Source organism: Telmatherina bonti (assembly GCF_933228915.1).
Source record: "Telmatherina bonti genome assembly, chromosome: 7".
In the NCBI taxonomy this organism is placed as follows: Eukaryota; Metazoa; Chordata; class Actinopteri; order Atheriniformes; family Telmatherinidae; genus Telmatherina; species Telmatherina bonti.
The window spans coordinates 27286111-27299382 of record NC_136625.1 but is presented as its reverse complement, the minus strand read 5'-3'; the positions used below and the strand labels follow the sequence as shown (position 1 = coordinate 27299382).

Genomic DNA, 13272 nt, shown 5'->3' with positions numbered 1-13272 from the left:
TTCTGGCTCAACAGTAGCAGTGGTGCAGATAATCATCCAGAGTACATGGTAATACAAAGTGTAACTGCAATCAAGCTGTCCAGCTAAAACTAATGTGCTCTCAGAATAATCAGGATTTCCTGTGTCTTTTGGCATCTCCTTCCACAAGGTGTTTGAAAAAAAGAAAGATTTTGTTCACTGTTTTTAAACAGATTCATAAGAGAAAACCACTTTTCACTAACCATTGTTGCTTTGGCCAGTAAAAACACTGAACCCATTTTAGCCCTGTAAAGCCAAATGTATCATATTTGATGCATATAGTTCCTGAAGCATTTCCCATTACTTTATTGTAGAAACTTTACTCAAAACCCTGTTGTGCACTGTATGATACTGGTCTCATGTTTTGCCTCTACCTGTCCCGGTAGAGGCAAAACAGAGGGCATAACATACCAAAATATATATTTATATTTACTTAAAACCAAAAATCCATGAAGTGTTAAGGATTTTGAATAAACAAATGAAGGTTATGACTTGATTGCTTAGTTTTACATCAGTAATGATGTTAATATAACTATTTCACTGTTAAATAGAGCTTAGAGGGCTTAAAATAGCATTTTTAGATATTCTTATTACCATTTTTACTATTTACATTTTTAAGTTACCACATACAGGAACTTCTACTTTTTTATACAAAAGATACAAAAATAAATCCGTTAATTCCTACTCATAACAAAAAAAAAAGAGTATCCACAGGAAAACCGGTAATGCTAACTTGTGCAGAAAGAAGAACTAATAGGTTGATGGTGTTCAATTGAAGTGATTTATTATCCCTATGACCAATAATATCATCCACCCAGTCTTCTTTGTATTGTGATGAAACAACGACATGTTTAGTCTGTGTGCGTGTGTGTACAGGATGAACACTGCCAGTGTTGTGGAAGATGAGACGATTATGTAGATGGATTTAAACGAGCAGAGGTAGCGGATGCTGGAGCAGGGGATTGTGGGTACAAAGATAGTTTTTAATCTTTTGTAGTGCAACAGCTGTCTTACCAGCAGCAGCACCATCATCATCATTACCATCATCTCCAATTTTCTTCCATAATTTTTCTTATTATTCACATAAATACACATCCAGCCAGCCATTTACGAGGTCTGTGCAGCATTATTATTGCACATTTATACATGTGTCAAGGTAAAGTGTGGTTTGTAAATGAAACTGTCACGGTCAGAGACCGGGGTGGAGGGGTGGACCCAAAAGCAGAACGCACAGATGTAGAGGTAAATGAAGTATTTATTTAGTAACCAGTTCCTGTTGGTCTGGTCCAGGGCCAGGGATGAACATCTCAGATAACTGGAGTTCTGGTGAGAGTGGAGGTTACTGGGGTGTGATCTCTGGTTGTGGTGGGTGGTCTTGGTTTGAGGCAGGGCGAGCAGGCACAAGAGGTTGGTGAAGTTTGGCTGAGGAGGCAAAGAAAAACAAAAATGAAATCTTGAGCTATGAGTTAAAGGATAAGGACTAGAACTGGCCTGATTACCATGCAGTAAAGAGAGACAATCTGGCGAAGACTGGAGCTCCAGCTTGTCCTTAAATAGCAGGCTGTCCTAGCAGGACAATCAACCCGGAACATGGGCTCCAGGTGGTAGCAGTTGAAGCTCCAGACTCCGCCCCGAGTTCCCAAGGCAACCTGCACAAACTCAAATAGTAAACCATGACAGAAACTAAGAGTTGTTCATCTTCTCAAACAAATTGATTGTATCTCTATTAATTTGTTCTGAATATTCAACACTTGATCACAGGCATTTGAGTTGAATGGGAAAACTCTATTAACCACATGCAGCCTTGTGCTCCATTGTGTAAAGATGGAACTTACATAAGGAGGAGTTCTCTCCTGGATGTAAGAGGGAACCAATAAAGATATTAGAGAAATCTCTTCAGCTTAGTTATTTCAGAACATTTGCTGCGGCATTTTCTGATCAGCTGGGGGAGTTTCGATGAGACAGCCCAACAATAATGAATCGTAGAAGTGCAATCTAGAGATAACAGTTTGATCTGTGGCCTTTCTGTGTGGAATTGGCATGTTCTCCCCATGTATACATGGGTTCTCTCCAGCTTCCTCCACTGTTCAAAGCCATGCATATTAGGTAATTGCTTACTTTTAAGTTGCCCCTAGGAGTGATTTTGAGCACGAGTGGTTGTTGTGTGTCTCTCTGTGTTGGCCCTGTAAAGGACTGGCGACCGGTCCAGGATGTGTCTGCCTCTCGCCCCTCAGGCAGGTGTACTGTAAAAAAATTGCCCTACCTAACAGTTGATCAGGACAATAAAGGGTAAATAAATATATACTTTTTATGCACAGGGAATCACTCATGAATATGAGTCCCACCAATGAATAAGAATGTAAACCTTTTGTAAACAACTGATGCCATGTTTAGACAAAAAATTGTATTCACACATTCAAGACGGATTACGTTTTTTCCTTAAAACTCAGCGTCCAGACTTGTTCGATGAACAGTGACATCTATCGTGTGCATTTCTTGAGCCGCTGCTGCCCAGCAGCATCCTGAGGCTCCGAATCCACACTATAAAACTTTTACATCCAGGATGCAACATGATGTTTCGCTTCACGGGATAATAAGGAACTGGCTGTTTTGAACACGCAACGCTGCTGATTCAGCAAAGAAATACAAGATGATTCAAAGAGAGACTGGGACAAAACCAAAGTAATTGTAAGATTGTCTTTTCCTAACTGGAGAGAGCTTATAGGTCAGGTAGGATGCAGGATGGATGCCGAATAGCTGTCGATAAGTGGCACATGACGGGGAAAACGTCAAACGTTTCTGACCTTAAAACTTAGTGCTTCTGATTTGTCTTTGATAGAATTTCAAAATTCAATATGTACATTGCCCTGCAGTGTCCTGCTTCTGACTGTACTTAGCAACTTTGTGTTACAGTCCAGAGCATCATATGACAACTGTGTCTTGCTTTATGATACCATGTAACACACCAGCAGCTGGATATAAACATAGTAGCTGTTTTGGAGGTGCACCTAACCAGTTCAGCATTAAGACTAAAGAAGACATAATAATAAGGCAACAATCAATGTTGGGCTGGCTTTTAATCACTGGAGACAGTTCAGAGAAGAGACAGGATGCAAGACAGATGCTGAATTATCCTTTATGAGGGGGTACCAAAGTGGAAACATTTACCAAAGTTCTGTTGTAAATCTGTGCAACTTGATATGGAGTCATTTTTACATAATGATTTTACAATTGTGTGCCATTAATTTTATAAGGAAGCCCATGCTGACCTTGTTAGACCTGTTGATAAGCATTTTTTTCTTATATATTATGTAGGGCTGCAACTAACGATTATTTTAATAGTCGACTAATCTGTAAATCATTTTTTTGACGAGTAAATAAGTCACAATTTTTTCTGTCACGCCCACCATCTGTGCTGTTGGTTGATGCAGCTCTTTTAACAGGCTCCAGTTTGTTTCACCCCACTCTCTTCATTTGCATCATATAAATGTCACTCTGATTCCCAGGTAGTCAGAACATAACGTCCTTTAGTAAGTTAAAAGAATCACCCCTGAACTAGTTCAATATTAAATTTAAGCTTAATAGCTTACTACTAATTTATTTTGAAACATTCAGACTTTATTAGCTATAGTGTCATATCCAAGCTGTAGAGAATTTACCTCAAAAGGAAAACTAAATAAATAAGATATTTTAACATCTTAATTTTTGCAGAATTGCATTGAAATGATTATTTACATTTTTAAAAAGACCTGTATTGTAAGGTAAACAAGGGCCAGAATCCATTAAAAAATTCCTGAATCCAAATGGTGGTCAGGATCACCACCAAAATTAAACCATTTCTTCCTTTTCACATTTCCAACAACTCCTGAAAATTTCATGAGAATATATCCATAACTTTTTGAATTATCTTGAACACAAACAAAGATAAACGCCAGTAAAAACATGAGCTCTTTGAGAGAGGTAACAACGGCACATCACCACTTGATTATGCTTTGCCATCTGACATGCTGGAAACCATGACTCCGGGTCGCTTTTGTTTCAGATGCTCATGCGTGACTGTCGTGCTGCCGTGGTATGCCAACTCTGAGTAGCAGACGACACATTTCACCTGTTTGACACATTGTTTAGCGTGAAATATCCCCAAATTTTGGAAATAGGTTGCGCCGCCGTCAGTTTGTTTTACTTAGTTTAAATAAACAGCTGCACAAAATGACAATACTGCCCCCAGCGCTTCCTGTGCTGCTTTGCATCATTTACTTGGTGTTTAGAGTTCTGATACTCAATTATACTCCAACTCAATCTGTTGGTTTCCTTATATAGGCTATTATGAATTGGCTTTCATTATGTTTTCTTCTCTGTCTGTAAAGCGTCTTGAGATGGCATTGCCATGATTTGACGTTATATATAAATAAAGTTGAATTGAATTGAATTGAATTATACTGTCTGAAAAGCCTTGGTTGGTAAATGGCGTTAAGTTGCCTGGTGCAGCATTTTATTAGCAAAGCCGGCACCGGCATTTATAACACGACGCATCGACAATGAAATCTTACATAGATGAATTTTCATTGTCGACGTCGACTTTGTCAACAAATCGTTTCAGCCTATTTAACTTAGATACTAATAAGGCTTTTTGTATAACTATGAAATTTTGGTGGTTTGTCATTTTCCTACCTAAATCCCCAATTTAACAGAATAGCGTTTGTGTTGAGAGCGATTAGCTTGTATATGGTAACTTGTGTAAAGTAATTATATCAAGTAATTAAATCCATTGATGTGGTTAAAACTGTTAAAATATGAAACACACTGACAGGCGGTATGAGTGGGAAACAAAACAAAACAAAAAACAAATTAACCTCAATTCCATGCCCCTGAATGTTCAGGCTTTTAAAGGGATGAATATTGAGCAATAATCCATAAAGACAGCAATGGATGGTTAAATGGTTACCATTTAGGATCGGCTCATTTCTGTTTTGGAATGTTGGCATTATTGAGTGCCTCCTGCAAATGTGTATCACCATGTGATAGAGAGACAAAAACTGTACTTAGTGAGATTAATAACTTGATTGTTTTTATGCTACTAACTAAAAGTGTTCTTAGTGAGTTCACTAGAGAAAGGAGAAACCAAGAAGGAGAAACCAAGAAATACACACTTAAAGTTGAGCAATAAAAGATTAAATGGAAGTGAAATGGTTGAAGTAACAAAAATCCAAAATGCGAGCAGAAGTCGTGTGAGGTGTCCACTGTACGGTGCCCTCCCCCTGAAACAATGGCCCATAGTTCTACTCAAGGCTGGTTAACACTCTACTGTATGTCCTCATTCTGGCCTCTTGCCATAATGTGTGTGTGGGTTACATTTGCAAGACAATGACAGCTTGTTTCCTAGGAGTACGGATGGAGGGATAAACAGAGGCAGAGGACAGAAAAAAAAGACGTTTGCTGAAGGGTCAATTTGTTGGAATAAAGTGTGTAGCAGGTGTAATGCAGAAGACTCAGAATCTGGTTAAAGACGTGAAAATGAGATGCAATTCAGATGATTTACACTTAAAACTGATGCTTCATTTTTGTTATTTCATATTAGTGTAGTAACACTAACAAAATTAGTGAATTTTGTGTCCCTTATTTATTTTTTTATTTATTACCATAGTCTATCTTAATTTTATTGTTATTCCAGCTTCCTCTGTAGTAGATCAGATCCTATCAGTCCTTATTTGTAATTAAATGTTGCTGACATCATATTGCGGTTGTATTTTAGGAGTTTTATAGTCTGTTTCTGCATGGAAAGATATTTATCTGTATCATTCTCAGCCCTGGCATTTTATCAGCAGATGTCAACATGTCTTCCACAGCAACCCACTGTTGGTTAGGCTTTGTCTGCTGTTAAAATGCTGTTTTGTTGAAACTGGACAATTTTCATTATCTTCCTTACTTCACTTCATCACAAAACAGATCTTTGTTCACTTTGTAATATTTTCTTTATTTTCAAAGCAGGCCACAGCTATAGCACTAACACAACCAAGAGTAGCCCACAGCTCAGCATGTTCCACATATTTCTGATACTGCCACCAAGTGGCAGCTAAATGCTACAACGCCTATATATATACATTTACAACGCAGAACGCCTAAAGTTCAAGTTAAATCAGTGGAACTTAAAGCTGGGGTAGGTAATCTTGCTCAGAGACGTTTTTATTTTACTCTGGGTGAAGTGGTTCCTTGTCCTGATAGTAGTCTATACATTTTGGTAGTCATGAAGAATAAGAAATATAGTTAGACCCCTCAGTTTACTGTAAATCTGTAAAAACATTCGGACCGAAATGGAGTTGTTCATTTTTTATAGTTTGTAAGCTTCTTCTCCTGGCCCCCCTCATCCCCCTCATCCCCGCAGCGCATACCTGATTCCACACCCTGCATAAAAATTGCGTGTTGAGATGAAAATACAAAAGTAGTGAAGAAGAAACGTGGAAGGCAAACATGGCTGAGAAAATGCAGGAAGGATTTCTCCGACCCGGCTTGGTTTATTTGCCTCCTCCCACTAAACAGCCAAGAAAGAGAAAATCATTGGTGGAAAAGACTGCAAATAGAAAAGCCTTGGATCACGCAAGGAGCAAAACCAGAGGGGGAGGAGCCAAGACAGGGTGCCACTTTCAAATCTTGCTAGCTCCCCAACATTACCTACCCCAGCTTTAGGGCACTTTGACTTTTAAAGTTTGTGGCCTTTAACTAGTATGTATTTTACAGCAGGGCAAAGGGCCGCACAGTACAATACATTGCATTCCTTTCATGACGTTATCTTGGTAATGCAAACTGTGTGAACCTTTTCTTTTAGAATTCTACATCTTATCATCATCAGAAGTTCTGCAGGTGTGTCTGAATGAGCCATTTTATTTAGGGGAAATGAAAAACTGGTTTTAATAGCACTAAAGAGTCAAGGAAGAACACAAGTAGAAAATAAACTGTGCAGAACTGCAGTCACAGTTATAATGACTTGAGCCTTATATCAGCTGTCTATTTCTAAACAGACTCATACACAAGGATACTGCTTTGTCTTGCTGTTTTTCTTGAGTGTTTTTTTTTCTTTTAAAAAAAGAAGAAAAACAAATTTGCAAGAGATAGTTGAGGTTGAATTTATGATATTTGATTAAAATTATTTTTTGCAATGTTTAAATTCAAAATTAGAACAAGTGTTTGTAGCCGGGGGCTTGGATATTGGTCAATGAGTGATGGATGAGCATCTGAGTGTTCATGATATTACAGAAAGAAGAAAAGAAACCGTAATACCTTTAGGAATTTCTTTTCAGTGTGAAATCATTCAGGATGTGTTTTTAGTCTGACTCAGAGGGAGTAAAACAGTGAAGACATAGAAACACTAAGGATGAAATGTGTTTCCATAACCATTTCTTACAGGATTTAGAGCTGGGATTTCTCAACGAATTGTGTAAGGTGGTTCACCTGAATTGACACATTTTAGAAAAGTGTGAAGTGGTCAGGGACACATAAAAAGTGTTGACTTCAGTGTGACATACCAAACGGGGTGCTAACGGAAGGGAAGAAAAATAGCTAAAAGCAAAGAATAATAAAAGTAATGTTGTCCCTTTCCTCTCCAGCAATAGGACTATGGACTTCACCCTGCGAGATGCTCTAGGTGGGGGTGGAGGTGGGGCCCCAGCAGAGGCCCTGCTGAAGAGAGACTTTGTGGCCTCATTGGAGAAAGAGAGCTATGATGACAAGGTGGGAGAGACAGTCTCAAAGACTGACTACAGGCCCTTAGTGGATGGAAAAGACACCAAGAGCGGTAAGTGACCCCAAGCATTTATGGAAAGATGTGAAGATAAGCCGTGCAGGTTTGCTAATGTGATTCTGTGCCTTGTGTGGCACTTCCTTCTATATGACAAAACTCAGACTGAGGTGGCTGATAGGCAGTCCAGATATTTTTAATCCCCAAACTTTTTTCTAAAAAGTCTGTTGGTCGAAAACCCCCACACATTTGAGATCCCAACACCACATGCAGGGACTTGGAGGATAACTGTACAACAACTGTTGTGCAACATCTTTCATTGGGTAATCATTCGAAGTTTACATTTAAGATTAAGATTAGTAAGGTGTTCAAAATTTACAACCAGGTTAAACTTTCTGTAAAGTCTTCTGTCATCTGAGCTTTAAATACTTTAGAAATCAATAATTATATTATTAGTGTGTCCCTGCGATGGACTGGCGAGCTGTTCAGGGTGTACCCTGCCTTCGCCCATAGACAGTTGGGATAGGCTCCAGCTTCCCCATGACCCTGAATGGATTAAGCAGTTTAGAAAATGAATGATGAATGAATGATGAATCAATAATTATATAGCTAAAAACATAATGGGGTTTCATAAATCTCATAAAAAGAACCATTAAGTGTTTCCATGTAGGAGAGATGCCCCTGGAGGTCAAAAGCTCAAAACTGAAGTTGCAGAAGCAAAAATATCCCCTGCTTGCCCTTAAAAGACTGAGCCTTCCAACCAAATTAGACTATCCTTAATTCAATTTGATGCCATCTTTTATTAGATGCTTCCATCTTGATGGAAAAACAAAACATTAACATGCCATACCCTAAAAGTATACTGCAGGCTTTCAGTGGAACGTTTCATTTCAACCAAACTCCTCCAAAACCCCCAGAGAACATCACACGGCTGAATTACAGGCTCTGTTGAATGGCTCATGACAAGTAAACTGAACCGCTTGTGCAAAACTGTCCCTCAGCTTATAATTATTTTGACACCTTCTTGTTTTAAAGATGATAGATCTTTTCAGATCTCCCATCCCAGGAGCTGCAGACAAATATCAGCTGTGTGAAGGCCGAGGGCTGTCAGAGAAGTGAGATTGTACAGATAATGTCGTGTGAAAGCTGTGGAAAGGTTGATGATGTCAGTAGGTTAGATAGCAGGCAGACAGATAGAATGTCACCCCTTTGCCCTTCCTGGAAAAGAGCCGAGTTTGGGTTTCTTTTGCAGTGCCATCTAGAGGTGAAGCTACAGAATACAACTATATGAACACTGCCTGAGTGAATAGGAGAAATTAGTATTGCTGCTATTATTATTATTATTATTATTATTATTATTTATTATTATTTATTTATAAGCCTAGAGTGAGTATTTGGTTGGTGCATACTGTGGAAACATAGTACAGACCTTAATCCTGTTTCAGCATGAATACTTACAGGAGTACATTAATAGGGAACAAATGTACAGTCATCCATCCTTTTACACCATTGTACACTCATGAAATCAGTCATAAATGGCGGATTGTATTTCTACTAATAGATCACCCAAATTCTTCCATAGTGGCACTTTAACAAAATGTGAAGGCAGCACAAGTATATGCTACTTAGAATATTTTCTGATTCCCTTCTCACAGCAAGGCAAATACCTACAATACTCAAATTTATTTGTGTTACAAAAAAAAAAAACACTGGCAGTGCAAGAAAATAAGAAAAAAACTCAAGGTATGCTTTCTCTTCCCGAGGAGAACAATCCTGTGACACAAGAGAAAAAGGTTGAGCGGGGAAGTTAAGACTGATGCAATACAGAGAAAAGGATAACTGCAGTGTTTTGAGGAAGAAAAGATTGAATGATGGCAAGTAAGGAAGTTGTCTAAGGCAGAGATTTAAATAGAGCAGACACAAAAGCCCTGTAGACACAGACATGGATTATCATAGCCAATAGAGCAGAGGTTGCCAACTCTGGTCGTCAAGAGCCGCAGTCCTGCAAGTAAGAGTGTCCCTGGTCTCCAGGGGTCTTCCCTGGTAATTAAGTCAGATGTGTGTCAGGATAAAAAAACTCCTTACCTTAACCCTACAAAACTAAAGCAGCAGCTAATAGTACCAGTTTTTTGAGTGATTTTTGCATAAAGAAAAGCTTTATACTTTAAGATAGATGACCAAGATATGTTTACATTGTCCATGAACGCAACATATCGACCAGCCTACTGCATAATTGTGTGGCATTAAGACTTGAAATGCTGGAGTTGGTACACATTAACAGCAGGGATGATGAAAGCTATGACTGTTGCTTTATCAGAGTATTTATCTGATACTGAAATTATTGCCCTTCTGGGATTAAAAAGGTTTCCTGAATTAGCATCTGAATGAATCTGTTTATTTGGAGTTATATGCAAGTATAACCGTAGTCTGCTGACATGAGTAAACTTGTTGCTCCCTCATTCCTCCAGAGAAGTTTCATGCAGATTTTAGGGTTTAAATTTTCTTGTTAATTTCTTATTAACTTGTTTTATACAAATGAAAAAAAATATTAAGGCAAGGCAAGTTTATTTGTATAGCACCTTTCATGTACAAGACAATTCAAAGTGCTTTACATGAAACATTAAACACATTACAGAAAAAAAAGCATACAAGAAAATACAAATAGCAAAATCGCAATAAAATCATAAATTATATTAAAATAATTAATCTCAAAACATTTAATTAACATTCAAGACTGACAGCTTTAGCATTCAAACAATACTTTTAAGATTATAAAATCAGAATTATTACTTGATTTATTTAGATGTAAACAGATTTGTTACAGCTGAAAGTAATCTTGCTTGGGACAAAAGCTGAGGACTGATCCTCTCACAGACTTTCACCAGTCTGATTCTGTGTAACAACTAAAAAATGTTGTTGCAATTAAGTGGTATTAAATTTTAAAATATGCAGCCTTAATTAGCCATTCTCTTCCTATTACTGAGACGGATCATGTTAATAATTGATGTTGTTTTCAGCACTGTAGGGTATAGCGATCATGTTTGGCCCCTCAGCTGATTTCTGATCAGCTGAAAGTAAGACATTATGCGATTCTGATATGAGTCCAGTAATGATCCAGGAAGTCTTGTCATAATTAGAGACAAAACATGTTGATCTATTCCTGTTCCGTTTATGTGAGCTTTCATAGATTCTCCCAGTTGCTTTAAAGTGTAATTTTCACAGACCCTTTTTAGACTTGAATAAACTGAAGGACTGTGTCACTTTCTTGATCCTTCAGGCTTTTTTTCTCTTTCTTTTTGTGTCTGCTCCAATCCTCCCTTCAGCCTCCATCACTTCCTGTTATTGTTTGAGGTGTCAGCCCAAAGATAGAGCTGCTGTGGCCTCTTCACTATCACACACAATTAGCACCCAGTCTTTGTCACAGTTTGGTCCACTGAGTTGAATATTAGCCCGTCCAGTTGTTTGACATCCAAAAGTCCAAGGTTTTATAGAGCCAGTATTAAGCAGCAGCACTAATCCTTGACATGAAAAGGCATGTATAGTTGTATTTAGTCTTTTTGATCACCCAAAGCACACATTCACCCATATATTCATACATGTCCCAACCATGTACACTCACATTGCCGAATGGATCGGGGAGTATAAGGCTCAGTTTGTGGTCGCAAACAGTTTTACACGAGACCCTCGGAAGCACCAACTGTTCCATGTTGGTGATATTTACTGTAAAGATAAAACATTAACACCTAATTACATAACATTACTATTTGTGCTTCTTCTCCATTTTAGAACTAATAATGAAACCTGTCATTTAGGGCTGCAACTAAGGATTATTTTAATAGTCGACTAATCTGTAAATAAGTTTTTCGATTAGTCAATTTGTCACGATTATTTCTGTCACACCCACCATCTGTGCTTCCAGTTGACGCAGCTCTTTTTTTTTGGTGTTTAGAGTTCTTATACTGTCTGAAAAGCCGTGGTTGGTAAATGACGTTAAGTTGCCTGGCGCAGCGTTTTATTAGCATTTATGCGTTTTATAACACGATGCGTCGACAATTGAATCTCACGTTGATGAATTTTCATTGTCGACGTCGACTTTGTCGACAAATCGTTGCAGCCTTACTATCATTGGCTTTTTGTGTGTGTGTAATTTAGTGTGTTTGTGTGTGAGTGCATTGACTCAGATGGCCAGAAGACTCAGTTTACCAGCAATGAAATCATGCACAAGTTGCACATAGTTTATCATTGTTAATGGTGAAATTATTTGTCTTTTAATTTGAATGTTGATTTTGCATATTGAATAACTCCTGTTACTGTGAGATTGATCTACCTTTTTGTATTTCAGCTACATTAGTGTCAAAGCGTGATCCTATCCCCACATAAATGTTTAAAAAAAAAAGAAAAGAGAAACAATGTTTTTCACAGTCTCTGACTCAGTTAGGACGTTGGCATTTTGTATTTCTGTCGCTTGTCCATAAATTGCTGTTCATCACAAGCTTAATTTGTTTCCCAGTTTACAGTATATCATTGTCTTTTATTGACATCACTGATATACAGTCAGTGTTAGCCAACAGGCTAATTTTCAACTGTTATAACAACAAAATGGCAAGAATTGAAACGCATATGAAAGAAAATGGAAATAAACAGGAAAAAATGGTTATAAGACCTGGAATAATAGCAACTAAGGTCAAACCTATTCTACCAAAAATACAAATAAGTGACAATTGACATGATGACTTAAAGTTGGGATAGGTAATGTTGGGGAGCTAGCAAGATCTGAAAGTGACACCCTGTCTTGGCTCCTCCCTGTCTAGTGTTGCTCTTTGCGTGATCCAAGGCTTTTTTCGTCCCTCCGCCAAAGAAGTCATGTTTTTACCAGCGAGATAACTCAAAGAGTTAGGGACGGATTTCAATTAAATTTTTGCGAGTTGTTGAAAATGTGAAAACGAAGAACAGTTTTAATATAAGTGGTGATCCGGATCACTGTTTGGATCCAGGAATTTTTTTAATGCAGTACTGGAGGTTTGCCCTCTCCGAGTACTTTTTCTAGTTTGCAGCTTTTTCCACCAACAATTTTCTCTTTCTCGGCTGTTTAGCAGGAGGAAGCAAATAAACTGAGTCTAGTCATGAAAAATCCCTCCTGCATTTTCTCAGCCGTGAAGAAGTTCAAGAAACAAGAAATTAACTTCAATTTGGCCCGAACGTTTTGATTGGTCAGAGTTTTTACAGATTTACAGTAAACTGAGGGGTCTAGCTATATTTCTTATTATTCATGATTACAAAATGTATAAACTACTGTCAGGGCGAGGAACCACTTCACCCAGAGTAAAAAAAAAAGGTCTCTGAGCAAGATTACCTACATCAACTTTAACATAAAATGTCCCCATTTATTATAAATATCAGAAATATTGACACATAATAGTTATTTTAATCATGGAATAGAAATAAACAACTTGCCATTAGAATCATATGATCAAATTGTAACATTGAACTCAGGAATATTGTACATTTTGTTAAACCAAACT

At 37.9% G+C, this 13272-nt stretch overlaps 1 protein-coding gene across 1 annotated transcript in view; it reads left to right on the top strand.

Moving 5' to 3' along the window:
* Window positions 1–7629: 7629 nt before the first annotated feature.
* Window positions 7630–13272, top strand: part of LOC306758511 (uncharacterized protein) — a gene marked incomplete at both ends in the record, with an annotated part of 72362 nt that continues 66719 nt past the window's right edge. The window contains one exon of the mRNA XM_079243838.1: window positions 7630–7807. Coding sequence (XP_079099964.1) covers window positions 7630–7807 — 178 coding nt within the window. The remainder of the gene's footprint in view (window positions 7808–13272) is intronic.